The sequence below is a fragment of the Ambystoma mexicanum genome, chromosome 5p (genome assembly GCF_040938575.1).
Source record: "Ambystoma mexicanum isolate Mex_15411 chromosome 5p, UKY_AmexF1_1, whole genome shotgun sequence".
NCBI classification, from domain to species: domain Eukaryota; kingdom Metazoa; phylum Chordata; class Amphibia; order Caudata; family Ambystomatidae; genus Ambystoma; species Ambystoma mexicanum.
In genome coordinates, this window is record NC_090930.1 from 320,717,411 (window position 1) to 320,737,091 (window position 19,681).

Consider the following 19,681-nt stretch of genomic DNA (forward strand, 5'->3'; position numbering starts at 1 on the left):
ACCTGTTTTCTTGTGAGGATGAGCTCTCCATCCTGCTTCTCATTGGCAGGGGCGCCGTTGATGGACCTAGTTGCGTCACTGGTCCGTGTGCGTGGCAGCCCAGACCGGCTGTGACCGAACCACCTTGAAGGTAAGTGTTCATAACAATGATTATTGTCTGGATCCTTTTGCAATGTCTTTTCTCTCCCTAATGGGGTGTGAAGATGGCCACATGGAGTCGCGGTGTTGGAAGCGAGTCCGAATGGTTCCAGAGGAGGTTGCGCAGTCCCCACTTAGAAGCTAAGTAGGGTTTCAAGGTAGTACGCAAGGTATATATGTTGCGCGACCAAGCATAAAGTATTTATACAGTTTCTAACCCTGTGTGCTCAATTTCTCTTGCAGGGATGGCCTGGTGGCGCCAGATGGGGAGCGATGATCCGAAGACCTGTCGGCGATTGCTGGATGGACGGATCCGTGAGGATGCTGGGCAAGAAGGCTCCTGCGTAGCTAGATGCTCGGAAACCGGTGAGGATGCGCTCCGACTCCGATGACAAGGGGAATCGGGTAAGATGCGATGCGCTGCAGGCGATGGTATTGCAGAGACGGATAAGACGCACATCCAGCGATGGAGTTGCTAGAGTCGGGTAAGCTGCGCATTGAGCAATGGTATTGCTGGAGGCAGGTAAAATGCGTGCCGAAGATGCAGTATTGGAATCAGGTAAGCTGCGCTTTAATCGATTGAGGCTGGAGTCGGGTAGGTGCATGCTGATGTAGTTCAGGAACCAGATGAGTTGTGTGTGAGATGTTGAGCTGGAAAACAGTAATGGCGCTTCAGGCGGCGGTGTGCATTATGCTGCAGAAAGCAGACTAACGCGAAGCGCTTTCATACAGGTGGGGCTGGCTTAAATACCCTGGCCCCAGCCACTCCCCTTAGCCCTGCCTTGTGGCTCCACCTTGCCCCTCCCACAGACTTCTGCACGTGCCCTCCAATGTTTCTTAATGGCCACGCCCGGCCTGGATGCACCTGCCCTAGACAGTGTGCAGAGCACACTTTCTTATGAGCCTGGCGCCAAAGGCGCTAGGACTGGGTCCATTTGGACCCTTTGAGTGATAAAGGTAGTGGCCCTCGGCTAGTGGCCATGACAGATGCCCTCCACTTCTCAGCTGCCCTACACTTGAGTTTTAAGTGTTGCCAGGACAGAATCGTACCAAGCGTTGCACTTGTAAGTGGGCTTCAAGCGCATCCTCATGACTGGGGCAAGGACATTAAGAGCATTACAGATAGATGGTTGGAGCGGGCTGTGTCAGTCAGCTGAAGGTGTAGGAGGAGAGAAAGTAGCGGCGAAAGCCTCTACTGACCCACACTTCATGGGTCAGATGAACGAGAAGGTAGGTGGCAGTGCTGGGGATGGCCTGACCTGAGGGGTAGAGAGGTGGGAAGTGGTCAATCCAAGAGAGGAAAGTGAGGGGGTTAGAGAGGTGGTGGTTGGAGGAGAGGGGGGAGGCAGGGTGAAGAAGGGGGGAAGAGGGGAGAGGGGGTGAGACGAGGAAGGGTCAGCCCAATCGGAGAGTAAGAGGGTGACCTGGCCAGGCTGCCTGTTGATGTTGGCCACAGTGAGAGGCGCTCCATAAGCATGGAGAGGGAAAGACCGAGAAGATGTCGGTGAGGGTCTGTCTGGAGGAAGCACTGCTGTAGGTATCGGCAATAGGGAGGCCTGGGTTGGAGACCAGGATGTCCCTTTTTGAGCATCTTCCTGCCAGACTTAGTGAGAGGGATAAGATAGTTGATAGAATAGCAGGCGCATGATGGGGTGGGGGGCTCCATGAGTGGTGGGACCCAAGCAGGAGGGGGCGATAGTGCAGGGGGAAGGCACTAGGGAGGTACAAGGGGAGGAACAGGGAGGAGCAACTGCACAGAACAAACTGACCTATGAAATCAGATGTACGCAAGGACCATCAACAAAGCACAACACAGCAAGGAAGAGTGCAAGCAATGCAAAGTGATGCAAAACCAAGAGCGCAACCAGGGTCAAAAACAGTTACCAGATAACAAAACCACAACAAGGAACCTAGAAGTAAGGAATTCGGGCAATGCAAGTTTTGCAAAAAACCAGAGAGCCCCACAATGTCAATATGATAGGGAAGAAAACAATGACCATGTCAACGTACAAAGCAGAATCCCAACCCACCAGGCACAGTAAACCGCTGAAGAACCTAGAAGTAAGGAGTGTAGGCGAAGGTACAGTAATGAAACAATGGGCGGGGAACAGTAAGCAAGGGAGATGCCACAATAGGTCGGAGAGCACAATTTGCTGTGCCACATTCAAAATTAACAAAGCTGATTCCCAGTGTACGCTGAAAACTATAGCCTGTAATGTAATACTATTTTTCCTCTTGACTCTGACTTCTTTAAGGAACAGGAGTGTCCTTGTCCCTAAACTGCCAACTTCCCAAATACTGGCCTTGGAGGGGGGTGTCTAAAAATCCAACATTTCTAATCCTCTGCATTTTACCCTTGAACTTCCACAACACAGGCCTTTAAGTGAAGTGGGGGGGGGAGAGGGATCTGAAAAGCACACTTCTAAATTGTCCCCACTTTCTAGACCTGGCTTTTGACTAGGGTGCTGCAAGTAATTGAAGCATGGGTTTTTGAGGCTGGGCGAGAAGTGCTTGCAAAAGTGAGACCTCCTGTAGCCAACACTGTAAACCAAACTGCTAGCCTTTTTAAGCTCACAGAAAAATCGAAATTGCACAGCACTACCTATGTAAATTGATTTTGTTAATTGACCAGTGTTGATTATTTCTAAATCTGTATAAAGTATTGTGATTTGTGTTTTCCAAACCAAGTTGTGCGATTTTATTTCTGTAAAAAGTAATTGTGAGCCACAGAGAAGGCAGCGTGTGTAGTTATGCAATCCCAATTAGCTATAATTCAAATATGCTCTGTTCACCGGTTCTTGGCTCATTGGTGGCATAGGGGGAGGGGACCAAAGGGGCTCGATATGCATCTGAAATGGAGCTAAACAAAGAATTAAACAGTTTGTTGTGTCAAACCTTGATTGGGGAGGGAGGGAACTCTGTTAAGGATGGCCTCTCATTAAACCGTTACAATTACAATCATGTGCTTGTGTGCAAATGTTCAGCCTCGATTGTCAATCGTGTTTGTTCCATTTGTTGGGTGGGTCCAAGCCTGGCAAGATGGGTTGACTTTTAAAGAGGTGAGAAAGATCCAGTTGGGGCAGCATTGGGCCAATGTAATGAAAGAGCATGTGGCTCAGCTATAGGTGATATAGCTGGGCCACATGATATTCTATGCCGGTAAGATAGCTCAGTGGGTTGAGTGCAAACTGAGTGTGATCTGTAGGTCGCAGGTTCGAATCCCGGCAAGGCCAACTCAGCCTTTCATCCTTCTGAGGTCGATAAATGAGTACCAATTTTGGTTGGGTGATATTGTATGTAAATATGCTCATCATGTTGTTCAATTGTACAGCGCTTTGGCGTAAGGCACTCAATAAATACAAATTATCATCATAATAGGAACTCTATTGACTATTCTGTGCAGTGGCTGCAGCATGGGAATTAGATGAATGGTTGTTTTAACACGAGGATCCAAAGTTAAAATGTAGGCTCACACATGTAATGGTGTGCAGTTCATTTGGTGTGCGCGCAATGTAGCCTAAATGAACACCTGTTTAGGGCCTTCCAAAGCGATCACTGAGGTAGGGCATCAACCCAATTCGGGTTAGCTTCTTCACTGATTTTGCAACTTTGGGATGCAGCAGCCAAGACCTTACATCTTCAATATTTCTGGAGTACACCGTTTCTAGTCGTTCATGGGAACACAGGGCATAATCGGCCACCTATGCAATTAGCTTTCCCGCTGCATATGGGATTAAGGATTGTGAAACATTGAAAGAGTGTTTAAAAATGTAAATGGACAGATCCTTAAACAGTGGTTGCTTTTGGTGGGCTATTGAACCTTGTTTTGAGCACAATTCTGACTCATTGAATAAATGGCTTTCATGGTCTTGCTGACTCTTCCTCGTTGTCTGTAGCTACTGACCTTGGTGTTGCACACCAGATTAACACTGACACCACCCCAAGGTGGCAGTGTACGATGCTCTTTCTTGCTGCGTGTGATTCCCCCAGGAGACAGAAGTGAAGTGAGCAGCTTCTGCAACCCAACATTTCTCAAAGTAAAGCCTGGTTTATGTTGGTGTACAAATCGGATTGCATTGGAACAGCAGGCTATCCTGTAACTGTCACCTTTTAGGTACAGTGTTCCCTAGTGGTATTTTTAGAGCGGACTCTGGAAGTCTGGCTCAGGAGAGGTGGAAATCCTTCACTCCGCCTTAGTAATAAATGTACGGTCTTTGGCTGCTCATGCGGTGTTTGTTCACGATTTATTTATGCAAACACTCTCCTGATGTTTGCTTAACTGAGATGTGGCCCACTGAACCATCCGCACCTTGTTGGAGCAAGTACTTGAGGATGATTACAGCATAATCCATTTTGAGCGGGTTTCTCACCACCCTGGAGGTGGTGTAGCAATCCTTTTTAAAACCAATCTTTCATTCTCTACCATTTCTCTGGCACACACTGTTAAAATGGAGGCATTTCTTTTCCACCTCACTATCTTTCTTTACACTTTTTAATTGTGCATCGTCCGCTGGGACGTCATTTTATTTAATGCATTTTTGTTTACCAATTTTTAGATCTAGTGGCTTCACTGCAAGAGGAGCTTTCAAACCTAGTAGTTCTAGGCGATTTTTGGAGGCTTTATTAGATCTTGGCCTCTATCAGTTTGTTCATGAGCCCTCTGTTTTGGGCAATATTCTAGATCTCGTTTTGGCAGGGGACTCGCAAATTCTACTGTTGAGAAAGTCCTTTGGTCTGACCATTTCTTAGTGCCTGTTGTGGTTCATCTTGTGGTTCTACCATCTAAACCCTACCTCCCAACTATTATGATCCGCAACTTGCGCTCTGTAGACCTTCATGCCCTTCTGTCTATGAGCAATGACGGATGTAATAACAGTCCTATGATTTATCCATCTTACCTATCGAGGATATGGAGTTCGGTGGCTGATCCAGTTGCCCCTTAAACTGATTAGACCTCAGGGACGTCCTTCTGAACCTTGGTTCTCGGACAAGCTTAAAGCTGAACGTCTCTACCTTGGACAGGCCGAACGGAAGTGGTTCATTTCTTATGGGTTAGTAGAGAACTGTTTTCAGTCTGCTTAACAAACGTTATCGTGCATCCATTGGTCGAAGGATCCATTTACTGTAGTTAAGTCACTCTCCTCTACCACTCGCTCTGCGCCCTCAGTGGTGCCTACTCGAATGCTCTGCGATTCCCTGTCTGACTTTATTGTTACTAAAATTTCAGATATTCGCACCAATATCCATCTGGCAAGCCAGACTGCTGCCATTATGGACCTGACTAAAACTGAAGCCATATCCTCTCAGACATGGTCAAATTTCCCTATGTTTTCTCTTAACTGTATCTAAGGCTGTTTTACAGCTTAAATCCACTTCCCCCCTCTGTACCCCTGGCTATACTTAAAGACATCATGCTTGGCATGGTCTCTTCCACCACTCAGGCAGTCATTCTGTCCTGTCAGTCAAGCCTTATCAAGCCACTGTCATCACTCTGCTTAAAAAAACTGACTGGATTATTCTGTCATTGCTAATTTCCATCCCATTTCCCTTTCTTCATGAAACTGTTGGAATCTTTGGTATTCCATCTTCTTTTTTTCTTTTAATGTTCATGGGTTTTTTTACCCCTTCCAGTCTGGCTTCCGCCCAGGCCGTGGCAGTGTATCCTGGTTTCTGTAGTCATTCTGGCCAGCATGGTACAGTGTTGGAGTGGGTGCCTTGATACTGTTGGGTCTATAGGCCGCTTTCAACACTATGGACCACTCCATCCTGCAGTCCCATCTGGCTTGGCTGGGTCTCTGTGCCTGTGCTGTCGTGGTCTATAATTCCTGACTGATTGGGGCCAATCACTTTCTCCCCCCCACCCCCCCCCTTCTTCTCACATGCTCTCCTGTGGTCTTCCACAGGGCTCCGCCTTGTGTCTGATGCTGTTCAACATCTATATTTAGCATCTTTACTGTCTCATGTGCTCCCACGGCCTTCACTGCTATTGTATGCTGACGACACCGAAGTTGTTTGTTTAGATCTTAACCATGCTGAGATGTCATCGCATTTGTGCTGGTGTTTGACGGTCGTGTGGGGGTGGATGAATAACAATTGGCTGAAACGTAATGGAGAGAAGACAGAGGTCATGGTGGTGGGTTCCCCTCACAATCCTGCTCTTTGGACTCCCTCTTTCTGGCCTTCTGCTCCCTCTGCCAGTGACAGCGGCTAAGATCTTGGGTGGGGGACGGGGGGGGGGTGGAGCGGTGTATGCGTCGCAGGTCAGTGTGGTCTGCAAAGCGGCCACTTTCATCTTAAAAGTACTGCCTCTTTTTACCCAGTTATCAGTGGCCTTGGGTAGTTGCCGCTTAAGTCGGGTGGACTATTACAAGGCTTTGTTCCTAGCTCAGCCTGTGGGCCTTGTGCATCGGCTGCAGTTATTGCAAAAGCTAGCTGCTCGGGTAGCCACAAACTCACCATATGGCTTGCATATCTTTCCTGTTTTGTGCTTTCTCTTTGCCTGGTAAACCGGGCCTACCATGGCCAGGGGGGCGATTACCTTCAGAACGTTTGTTCCTATATTCCCAGTGGACTCTCTGCTTGGGCAGTTCGTCTTTAGCCTTTTTTGCAACATTTCCCCTTGCTAGAGTGGGGGAGGCCATGCGTTCTCAATTGCCACCGGCAAATTGTGGAATTCCCTGCCCATGTCTCTTGGGTGCACTCAAAATCATCTTGAATTTAGACTCCCTCTAAAGACACTTTTGTTTTAGGTTACTGTTTTGTTCGTGCCTGGCTGTCTCCTAGCCCCATGATGCCCTTTGGTGAATGTGCACAGTATAAATTCAGCTAACCTAACCCCGTCGGTGGTATATGGTTGAGATCCCAAGGTCCCGATTCTCGGCCTGTGTTGAAGAGCCAAGAATCATCACTCCATGGAAATGCAACATGTTCAGGGTTTGCTCAAATCCAGGGTTCCCCTGATCTTGGTCGCAGCTTAGGAGCCAGGCACAGTAACTAGGGGAAATGGCATGTGCATGCCCGCATAGTCTCTTCTAACGTGCACATTGACTACCTAGAGTTCAGGCTGCAAATACCAGACCTAGCAAAGAGCAATTCTCCCCAGTGATGGAGTCCTGGCGTATTCCGTGGCAGCCACAATGGTGGGTAGTCTGATTCCAAGATGCTGTCTTGAAAATGGAAGTCTTTAGGCTTATCTATACTTGAGAGTACATTAGCCAATCAGCGATAAGGGCAAGACTGGTAACCTGCAGGTGCTCCTACTAGATTATCTCCCCCTGTTAAACTCCTATATTAAGGGCACTGCATAATCATTGGGCAGATTGGTTAAATTTGGTGGGGAGAAAATAAAGGGAGGATGGAAAGGAAGCAGTTAGAGGAAGGCAAGCAGGATGAAAGAGGTTTGAGGATTCAGAGAAAGTACCATCGGCAGGGAGGAGGGTAGAAATGGACCGTTTAGTCTAAAGAGGTGACCCAGCCTTGGCCAAGCCAAGATGGTCAAAAGAGAAGGGGGGGGGGGCAAGAGGTGGTACATGCAACCAAATGGGCAAAGTTGCGGGGTTGAAGGTTTGAGCCTGCGGGACCTAGGGCTAGAGACTGAAAGACTGCTGAGAAGGCAAACTGATCATATAAGGGAGCCTAGATGGCCGAACTAACCTGGATCTGGTGTAGCCTGGGTGCGAAAGCCTAACGGCAAGCCAAACTTGTGTGGTTGCCTGCTGCGAGACCAGCCAGAATAGTGACCGAAGCTCCACCCATTGACAAGACGAACGAGCTTTCTCTTGGTGGGCGGTCTATAATCTGATAATCGATCCGCAACTGGCATGGAGGAAATGCAAGGCACAATGGATAGATGACTTCAGTCGGAGTGCTCACATTTGCCTAAGACTGTTTTCATCCAGAGATCCTTCTATGCAATACCAAAGAGCTGATATGTCTTTATTTGGCCTGGGCCTCTGTAACAAAGTCCAAGAAGTGAAGGGCTTGTCTCGATCGCAAGCGTCTCTGGAATTGCTTTTCATGGGTCGTTTGGAGCAAACCAACCAACCTTGCACTACTTTCTCAGGATGGTGACCCTGATCGAGTAGCATTGAACCTTTTTTAAACCTATTTTGTTTTCCTTCCCCTTGCCTCCTATTTGGGAGGCTTCCCATATTAATGTGACTTGTACTCCTAACCCAAACACTGTGGCCCAACAAGAACTTACTGGTTTGGGGCCATTTTTACACGTGTCATCGGAGGGATCCAGTGTCACTGTTCATACCTGGGCATTTAATGGCAACGCCGATAATAAAACCAAAGAATTCAAGGTTCAAGTATTGGCCAGGCTAAGTGACTGACTCGCCCCCATCAATTGCCCATGTGCAGGGCACACCAATTTCTCGGGAGGATAGCTCAGGGGCAACATGCTCGCCTTGGAAGCAAGACGACATTGCGCAACACAGGTTCGATCCACAGATCTGCGCCTAGAAACCTGTGGGTATTAAGTGCGTTATAAATAACCGTTCATATCATAACATTTCTTATGTGACGTGATCACTTGCTAGTGGTGAGTGCAAATTGAGGCCTGTGCTCTTTTTATTTGGCATAGTGGGAGTGCTAGGACAGTTTAGGGCAACATCTCTTAAAGTTGTTCGGACCGATTTCCAAGATGGCAGTAGTACTTGCTGGTTGGTGACTACCCATCCTATGGCAGGAGCACTAGTGCACGTCATCGTGCTGCATGGATACCCACGGCAAGTGGGCTGTGACAGGTTACATTATGCCAATACTTTGCAAATGGCATCAATACCTGGAGGATGGAATTTTGTAGGTTTCTGTCGTCTAAATCTCAATACATCACTACTCGGGCACATGGCACAATTCATTACTCATTAAAAAACCACCAACTGTATGTACGGCCGCGCATTCACAAATAAAATGTCAACGATGCAATGCCGCAAATCGCACACTATCCACTCTACACTCGAAATATTAGGCTTGTGCATACACTGGTTGTGTGGAAATCCGTAAAAGGACTGCTCGGAAATGCGCTTTGAACAATTACCATAGGAACAGCACGCGAACTTGTTTGCATCCATGTACATATGTTGACTCCGACTTCAGTGTGGGTTTGTTGGCCAGTGTGATTAAATGGGGATAGAGCCTGTGTTGCTCCACATCGCCTTGCTTCCAAGTCGAGCGAGTTGCCCCTGAGCTATCCTCATTTTAAGCTACTTTATATCAGGATTACGCATTCAGGCTGTACGTTTTACCCCAAAGGTGGTGGCATCCTTCATGGCGGACTGGACTTCCACATAAGGTGTAGGTGTCTTCAAACTACTCTGCGTTGCCAATAGTAAACTCTTGTGTATCCTAGGCACTGTACTAAAGGATGTTCGTATTTACTAATGTAATTCTAGTTCATGTATCCCCCTCACACGCGGACCTTGCCTGGATTCGAATGTGTGCAGATGTAGGTGGTGGGGCTTTCCATGGGGAGCGTGTTGCTTCCTAGGCTGTCGCTAGATTCCACCCAGGAGACTTGCTGCCTAGTCGGGTGCCAGCAAGGCTTGCCTCGGGCGTGTGTGCAGCCTGCAGAGTCTGCTTTGACTACTGGCAGTTCTAACAGAACTTCATCCCTTTGAGGTCGGTAAATTGAGTGCAATTAAACTAGGTATTGACTTCCATGGCAGCGCCTAAGAGGTGGCTGTGGGGAAGCATGGAGTGCGACATTCTATTTTTTTTTTTTCTGTGCTGGCTTTTTATGGGTATTACCCAAATTGACCTTTTACAATTGACCTTTATATTTGTTATTTTATATATGTATTGGGTTGGTTTTGGATAATAAATTATATAAGGGGATTGGCTGTGGGGTTGCGAGGGGTTTTGGATTGGGTGGAGGGTTGCGGGGGGGGGGGGCCCCCGCATATTTGTCCTAATTGACCTTCTAAATTAGGTCAATTCTCCTGAGGTCAATTGTGAAAAGGTCAATTAGTATACAACCGTTTTATGTACCGACATCTTCATACTAGTCTTTTTTTCTTGTCCTCATGCAGCAAGCCGTATGCGCCCCAAGCAGAGTGTCCCTCTTAACTGGACGAAGACCCAGCACAACAAAGCTTTTTGACTTCAACTCCTACTGGCGGGTGCATGCAGGCAACTACTCCACAATGCCGCAGTATTTCAAAGAGAATGGCTATGTGACCATGTCTGTGGGCAAAGTGTTCCACCCAGGTAGGACTTGTAATTGTGTTAATTGCACATTCATTAATGTTAATGAATGCCCTGTACGCTGCCAACTGAAAGCTCTGTTCTATGAAGGAAAGTCTACTTGGGCCACAGGTGTGCTTAGTGGGGATGCCCTTGTTTCCACATCCCTCCCCTAACCTCTGAAGCTGCTTGTAGCCATGTAACACTGTATACAGCTCTTTAACCTAATAAGCATCTCCGGTTGAGCGTTGGGCTTATTCGATTGTGTTTATACACCATCATGTTTGTAATCTGTCTCAATGTACAACACTTCAGTCCACGGTGTTTAATCTCTGTGGACTACATGTGTGTGCAGGGGTTGGTGGTGGATGGGAGGTGGAGAGCCTAAGTGAGGTTAAAAAGGAGGACAACCAAAGGTGTCTATTGGAGGAGGGTGATCAGAGCTTGACTTTACTTTGTTTAGCCCCCCCCCCCCCTCTGGATGTGAGTGATTGTTGTAGGAAGAGCTGCTCAAGAAGGAGAGCTTAAATGACTCCCAAGTATTGATTTGTGTCGGAAAGGAAGGAAACAATGTCTGTGCGCCTCTATTGACTTCAGCATGGGAATTAAAGTTGGGTTGGTGGTCAATTTCTTGTACCACAAGCGTGTCACAGAGATTTAAGGCACATTTTTGGCAAAGAACACCAGCGCAGGGGAGACTGCTTTGGTACTTGAGGGCTGGTATGGAATATCTGGCTAATGAAATATTCATTTCCTTTTTTGGGCTGGAGGGGGATAACAATTGGAGGGTTTGGGGTAGGTGCGTGTAGCCAGAGTAATGGGGAGCCATTGAATCAATGGAATATGAGACTGCTAATCCCATACAGAAGCAGTTTGATTATGTAAGTGAATGGAGCACAATAGCCAAGGCTTCGACTAATCACAGAAGGAGTGAGACATGCAGGTGAGAAGCTTTTTAAGGGGTGGGTGTAGAAATAACACCTTGTATCAGTTGCAGTGGACAGGTAATTTTGAAAGTTCTCGGTTAGATGGAAGTTCTGACAAGTGCTATTCGAGGTGGGGTGATGCATATTTCTAGAGCAGGGGTCTGCAACGTGTGTTCCTCCAGATAAATTGGTACTACAAATCCCATTAACCTTAGCCAAAGGTAAAGGATTATAGGGGTCGTAGTGCAAAACATCTTGAGCCGCATGTTACAGACCCTTCTCCAGAGCCATAACATGTGTAGGAGTGTGGGGGTGAAGAGTAACTGGGGAAAAAGTGCTGTGACTACAGATAGGAAGGAGTCCAAAGTGCACATGCAGTGAATATAAGCCCAGGGCTTTTGTGTCCTGCGAGATGGAAACTTGGTAAAGCAAACTGGTTTGAGCTTTGAAAGAAGTCTTTTAGCCTCTTTGTTCAGGGGTTGATCTAATCCACATTAGCCAAGAAAATGGTGGCGCAGGAGGTATGCTGCTGACCAGCAGAAATATTGCAGAAAACTGAGGTAATACGCAGGGGGCAGTGTATGGGAGTAGCAGGGACTGGATGGTTCCAGAAATGTAGTCAGTAAAGATGTTGAAAGGCAGCATTGTGTCAGAAGATTCACAGGGTCGATGTACTTTATTTCATTGGGTGAATGTAGAAATGTTATGGAGAAAATCGATCTGGCCTTCATGGCACACGCACATTTTGTTGTGGAGGCATTCGTACCCAAAGTGGGGAAGGTGTTAGGGAGGGGCAGTCATCCCAATTGAGGAGACACCAACTGGTCAACCAAGTTTTGATGATCAACGTGGAGCTAGACTGAGGTGGGAAGATTTCTGTAGTGTGGCTGGATCATTCTTCGAATTCCCTTAACTGAACGAATTGAAGTGGTGATGAAGGAATAGGGACTCTGATGGGGGCTGGTGATGGAGGTACTTTGCCCTCACAGCCACGGTTATGGAAATGACAAGGAGCCTTCAAAGCGTGTCCTAGTAACCGAAAAACGCATCATGCTCTCTCCATCGAGATTTTCTGCCTTGCTAAGATTCTTATGTCTTCTGTTATTGACGGATTATTTTCTAGGATCGAAGTTTATTTACATTCTGCTAACGTATGCGATTTATAAAGTGGAAAATCTAGCATTAAATAGTGCAATACCAAGGGGATTAAAGTTGGGAATTACAAGTTATATCACTTCCTTTTGAAATACTTTATTTTGATCATGCACGTTTGTTCGTACACACTTTGACCTGGTTTTTTTGGTGTCTGTCGGAGTAGGGGAGAGGAGTTGGGGGTGATGGGGTGGAGGCGGAGGGGTGGGGGGGCACCCGTAATGAAAGAAGAAAAACATTGGTTGCATGCTGGTTAAAGAACCGTGCATGATAAAACTTTCAAAAAGGTGTTCAAAACATGTAGAATTTTTGGACGGATGCAAAGGAACATTAAAAGTCAAGTCGAGCAGCAGAGGGTGAACTCCAGAGAGGGAGAAATGGTTCAGTGGTAGGATGAGTTCTTGGAGTGGGGTCTTCAGGTCCTTCCTAAAGTGTTGGATGGAAAGATATGAGGTCAGTCGGATTTGTATTGGTAACTGTTACTGAATGAATCCAGACTTCTAAAAAAAATAAAATGGGCCACATTGCACTTTAGGTACTGATGAATCGCTGCAAAGAAGGTTTCTTGTGATGCTGTGCAGCAGCTTAATTTTGCTGTGGCATTACTTGGGTGGTCAGAGTATGTATTATGGAAATCCAGATTGTGCTTGTGGCCGTCAACTGGTGGAATGGCAAATTGCTGCAGAACTGCAATGCGTGCAAAGCATTTCCTGCCTCAAAAATGACGTTTTGCTGTACTTGTAGAGAACATATTTCACCAATATACAGCATTCGTTCACCTAACATCTGCAAGATGGGAGGACATGTGGGCAGGAGTTTTATATAACACGCAACTCCTCAAAGGAGGCATGAAGGCGCTAGGCAAAACTCGAATCCAGGAAGCGTATTCAGCAGTTATCTAAATCAGAGCTTGCGTTCTTACAAACCCAGGGTGAGAGGTCCCATATGAGCCATTGTTGGCTTCCAGAAGTTCCACTTGCAAGTGTCTGGCCTGCGGCCAAACCCGCAACACCATCTCTGCACAGCACTTCCTTTTTGACCATTGCTATCAATTCCTACATGCGTGGCTTGCTAGTATTGCTTCAGGCCCTGTCTTTGGGAGCATGACCTTCACTGACTTTCCCCCATGTCTATGCTTTGACTGCTGGGCGTTGTCGAATAGAACCTTTTACGGCTCAAATGTAGCACCGTTAATGCTGAAATATGTAATTATTTGGAAATGTGGGTTATATCCTTGTATGCACAGTGTTTCCCCTTGGTGCCTAGTGCTTGCCTATAAGAAATTACAAATTGTAAGTTGGCATTGTACATATACTGTCCTGTTTTAGGTTATCTACCTCGGTCCTGACCTACTTTATCTGAGACCATCTGCTGTACATCAGATGGGTTATCTCCTAGATGTTTACATATCTGTGCACTTGGGTCCGATTAGGAGGTTGCCTGAAGTAGCCTTTACATTGGCTTTGTTTTGTCACTGTGTCCAACACATTTGATGTTGGAGGCCACACCTCCCCAAGCTGTGATTTACATTGATTTGTTGGTAGTTGATCTGCTACCTGTGGTTGCTATAGTAGCTGGCAGAAGTAGCTGTGCAAAGTAAACTGCATCCATTATAATGACTAGGCTTCCTGTTGAGGTTGTGCTTCCTTACTCAGTGTGGCCTACAACTGTCTGCTAAACATTTCTTTATGGAGAAAATGCCAGTCCTGGCATGCCTAAAACTCCTTTCCCTCCTTCTTCCCCCTGGAGGACCGCTACCCACTTAACTCTGCATTGGACTCTTCCTCCACTAGCAGAAGTGCCACAAACGTCCACTTTTATACAAAGAACCAACATTGTGTTTTATCGAATGTAGTTGAGACAGTTTGGCGGCCGATGATGCACCTACAATCTTGATTGGTTTGAAGCTTGTTCAAATATTTTATTTGGGGATATGAATCCATACCTTCAGTGTGGCCCTAATGTAATTTCATTGTTACATAGCTAGGTCCACTAGCTCGTAGTGTTGGTAGCACGAAGGGAAACCATCCAGTCGGAAATTCTTAGACTGTCTTGATATAGCTCCACTAAACATAGTAGTCCATGTCTCTTGTGGGCAAAACGCAGTAGCCTGGGGAATTGTACTGCACCACAGCTAAAGGGCAAAGGCAGATGGTGATCACTAATTCTTAAAGCTTGTTATCAGCTTTTCTAATTTTGGGGGTTTGAGATCAGTGTAGTAGTTGCCAAAGTCAGACTTCACATGGTTCATCGTTTCTCAACAGAATTGTATTGGCTTTTCAGAGATCATTTCCAGTTTGTTGTATTGGTTAACCTAGGTCCCCTCCTCCCCCACCACCTCCATGTGAACTGCTGCTGGAGACTATACACCCTACTTAGCAAGGTTTTAAGCTCAGGACCCCGCAGTGATCTTCGTTCAATCAGACTCCCACACCTCAAATAATTACCTGGGATTAAAGCACTGTTTGGTGAGCCAGGCATAACCCAGACCTATGTTCTTTAGCAAGATATGTCGGTAATCCTTTGGCTTGTGATAAGTGATAATTTATTCTTGGAGTAAGAAATGTGCTGTGACATATGAAAAATGTTTTATCAAAGTTGTGATTCTTTATTTGTAAGGCCGGTTTTCCTCCAGGAGACTCATCTCCTGGGGTTAGATGAGCATAGATGCTGCTTCCCTTGTTGCTTTGCCACTGGAGGTGGCAGAAGAGGTGTTGGCATGATATCTAGGACCACCCAGTTGTTAAGCTCTTCATGATCCGGGGAGGTTCCTGGCAGTCGGAGGCAAGCTGCTGGGTAATATGTTCATGTGTTTTCTCAGTAAATGCACCAAATGATCAGTTTCTGGCCATCTTCTTGCCTCATGCTTTTGTTGAGGGTGCAGTGGCTGTGGAGGGAGATTTCCACCTTGCTCCAGATTCTGACACTGATCAGACGCTCCCGCCTAGACGAGCATACTGTACAAACGCAATGGGCCTTGCCAAACTTCGTGGGGAAATGGCGTTACTAGATTATCCGGAGTGGTAAAAATGTCACCCATAAGCATCACGTACACTTTTCCCATTTTCATAGGAGCCTTTCCAGAATCGATGCTTTTGGAGTCATCCCCTGAACCCCAGAAGCTGTTATCAAACCCGGAACTAAACAATATTACTAATCTAGGGGGGAATAAGGCAAACAAAATATTGGTTCATAAACCTACTCGACGTAAAACCCATGATCTAAGCTGCGATGACTTGGGGATTCTACGTTATGATTTTGTGGATCTACGTGAAAAATGTCGAAAGGGAAAAGTCAGCCGGAAGAAAAGTTTATTTACCTGCGTTTCCCTTTTGACAGTTTCACGTTGTACAGTCGCCCTCAAAAATACGCCCACCCTCTACTTTCCTGACGGCGACACACTTCGTCGTGTGCCGCTGACTCCTCTGTCTCCCTGCGACGCTGAGTCCTTCTACTTACGTGGACATGAACCGGTGCCAGAGGGCCTTTTTTTAAAATGTACTTTTGTCTTTATCACAAAGTGGGGGACAGACCCGCTACCTTTGTTTGCTGTAATGTGAAGTATGACTTAATTGTTTGGCTATTTCGGCAGTATGTCATTTTCATACAGCCGAAATTCAAACAATTATGCCATACGTTCTTTTTCTTTTTTTAATTTGACATTTTCTGAGGATTCCTGATTTTGCTGGTGAGTTAGACTTACTATACCAATATTATTCCACTAACATGTCAAGAAAGCAGCATATGGCCAGAGCATTCCCGGGTGTGATGCCGGGGTGTAGACAGGAATTGCCTCAATCCAGGAGGACTAGGTGGAGAGGTCCATAATGCCACTCAAAAATGGGCCCGGATGGAGTCACTTTCAAATTTCATAACACATTTTTGCCCCCCTCCCCATTTAACAAACGCTTTACTGCCTTCCTAGCAATGGGACTGATCACCCCGTCCGTGCAAGCATCTTCTACGATTCTGATTTGAAAGCCCATAAGGAACCAAGCTTATTAGTCTTGGTTAAGCACTTGATAGGGCTGTACCTTTTTTGGAGCACTTTGTTTTGCTCCAGAGTTTTTGGGAAATTGCTGCTCCCTCTTTCCATTGTTTGCCGTTCTTTGGACTCCCGTCCCCTTTCATATCCTTCATGCCGAGTAGGAAAAGTAATAAAGCAGACACAATCCCCGTCCTCTGCTTTAAATGAGGACCTTTTTCTGTGTTGCTGGAAATGGTGTTGGATTGACTACTTACGCAGTCTGTGCTACGTGACTCCGGCTCACTTTTGTATATGCTTGAACCTCAGCTCCTGTAATCTTTGACTAACTCTATGGACCTAGCCTGTTCCACATCGGCTGCTAACTTTCCATGAGTCATTGCCCAGTTTAAGGTGAAGTGTTTTCAGTCATTTTCTTATCCTAGATTTCTTTGGAGATCAGGTCACTCGCATATTGGGGTCAAGTCCAGTACCTCTGCCATTGTAGCTGGGCAGTGTTCTGAAATGGTTTCATTCCCCAGTGTATCTGAATTAATACTATGTCGCAGTGTGAGGCAGATCCCAATTAATTGATTCTAATAAGTGTATTGTGAATCTGGCATTGTGGGTGTGTGCAAGATGCCGCTGAGCGAAATCCAAAATGGTGGACAGCGTTTTTACATTTAGTGTTTTGGCTTTAAAGTCTAGCAGAAATTGGGCGAGGAAGTTTGCTTTTGGAAATGGACTGGAAGATGGTGGAGCTACTGACGTTCCTGAGCTTGAAGAGAAGCTGCTTCAGTTCAGTTTGACGGGGCTCAATAAGCAATCGAGTACTGGAGCCTCACATCTACACGATCCCAAGGGCTCGAGTATGGTTGGGTGCAGTACTTCTATATATGCAGTGGGTAACAACTGCCACCCACTAAGGAACTCTAATCTTCTGGCAGGAGTGACTTCTCTCGCTCTGAACACCTTTTCACTATTACATCATGCCCCCAGCCACGGCAAAACCAAAAGTTGATGGCTGGGATGTTTTAAACAAATCCTAACCACGAGCACTGTTCTGGGCAACCCTCCGGACCATTATTTTTCATCCTCCCATGACATTCCGGAAGGGGAAAGACCATATGCACAGTGACATGTATTTAGCACTCCGCATCAGAGCACATTGCAGTCCCTCACAAGCCATCCAGAAGGTCACCCACACTCCTGAACCCATGTGAGTGGGATCTAAGGTGCAATTCCTCCAAGCAAATAATATCCTGAAGCTGTGGTCCAGGTGCAATACAAACACTTGTCAACAAATCTGCTTCTCTGCATCATGAGGTACAATGGGCCCTAGCACAGGTGATTACTCGCGTAGTGGCCCATAAGTTTTGGATGCACTCTTGGCTCTGGTTTCCATAATGGAAGCTGCTACATGCTGTTGCCTTGCATATGGATGTGATCAAGAGCACTGAGCTCTTGAAGCAATAGATTGAGTGGGTGGGGAATATTGGTTCCTTGGCAACCGCAAGAGGAATAGAAGCCTTTCATTACTATTTTAGACCACAGCAGTTGGTAATATATTGCTTTTACCAAGTCGTTCTGGAAAAATGGGCAGCGTTCACATAATCGAATTTATGGTGTAATTCTAGCCCCTTAATCCTTCAGTAAGTGTTGAATTCTTGTTGCATACTACCCTTCAGTTCTTACCGGAAACAAATGCCCAGACTGATCTTGATCAGGGTCAAGTACTGCTCTCTGGATGTTTTTGATTGACTGTCATTGTTTCAGGTCTATTTTCACAATTAAATTTTGCTAGTTTAAATACACATTTTTAGGTTTCGATCTCGGGTTCAAATTAATTTAACAAACCAATAGCATTCAAGGGAGCAGGCTTCAGCAAATGTTTTATGATTCAGTAAGCTTGTATGTTGTAGGCATACAATTAGGCCAACAAGTATTTTGGAAGACATAACTAGGCTTTAATGTCCTCCTTAAAACATGGATGTCTTGGTTGTAAAGATTATGTTGGTGCTTGAAGCCGCAGCAATGCAAATGCCTTTTTTTTTTTTTTAATCTGATGCTTTGTAATTTTTGTGTAGATCTTAATTTGTGTGCCTGGTTATCACTGTCGCTAGATATGAGGGGGGAGAAGAAGGTAGGAGGAAATTGAGAGCTGGTCTCAACTTGTAGTGACAGTTGTATAATTGACCTGGATGGCAGTGCTCATGCTTGGGTATTCACTTGTGACTATAACTATTCAGAATATTATCAAAGTAGGAAAGGCTATGGTATGTAGCAGCCTCAATGATCAAATATCACTGGTAACCCATTCCATATTTTTTGATAGGCATTACAGGCAATCACAGTGATGACTATCCCTACAGCTGGTCTATTCCACCTTATCATCCGTCTTCGGAAAAATATGAAAACCAAAAGGTAAGAACGCAGTTTGCCAGATTTGCATAGTTTGGTACGATGTCAATTGCAAGAAAAGTACTCTAGCCGTGTGAGTTATTACCGCATGTAGTGATTGTTCATTTAGTGTAGGAATTTGTGGATTACATGGCGGTTCCCTTTGCTGCTGTGCCGCCGATTGGCGGTGAGCTTGGCTCTTATATGCGGTTTCATTCTATAGGTTGTGATGGCTGAATCTTTAAAAGACTGGATTATCCATGTTGATATTGGCAGCATTGCGAAGGTCTAAGACTGGATGTAAGTGCATGTATGTCAAAACCGAATTCTGATACTGGTCCATTGCTTGAAGACTTTCTAGTTAAGGACATAGGCTGGGGGGAGATGGGGTTTTCACACGTGAAACTGCCTTTCCTGCATCCGTTTTTGTTCCTCGAGGGTCTAGGCTCTGTTTTCATTGCTGCAGCAGAGCTGCCCAGGCAGTAGCACAGTACCTGTCCTGTTGACGGTTTTTGAATACAAGTCTTGGTAAATTAAAAGCTCATCTAGGCTGCATTCAGGTTTAATTCATGGTCTCGAATCCCAAATAAATATTTGCAAAGCAACTGGTGAACTTCCTAATTCCAGAGTTTAGTTGTAATCCAATATCTAGGTGTTGTCAACCATTGCACTTTCAGTCTACCCTTTGGCACAAGCTCATTTGTTCTTCCCGGAGCACTGATGATCCCCACCCCCCTGCAGTTCTAACTCTGGAAAACCCAACTTCTTTTCTACCTAGTTACCTGTCTTTGCTTTTTCTGTTTGTGCAATTGACGCAAAGATGGCTTTGAAGGTTGTGCGCTCTGCTTTGAGATAATTGGCTCTTATAATGAGCAGGGTGGAAACGTTTTAATGAAATTGGTGACCATATAAA

At 45.9% G+C, this 19,681-nt stretch overlaps 1 protein-coding gene across 2 annotated transcripts in view; it reads left to right on the forward strand.

Moving 5' to 3' along the window:
* Window positions 1–19,681, forward strand: part of IDS (iduronate 2-sulfatase) — a 364,864-nt gene that overhangs the window by 164,448 nt on the left and 180,735 nt on the right. For both annotated transcript variants that reach the window (XM_069612759.1, XM_069612760.1), the window contains exons 3-4: window positions 10,173–10,350; window positions 18,704–18,792. In XM_069612759.1, coding sequence (XP_069468860.1) covers window positions 10,173–10,350; window positions 18,704–18,792 — 267 coding nt within the window. The remainder of the gene's footprint in view (window positions 1–10,172; window positions 10,351–18,703; window positions 18,793–19,681) is intronic.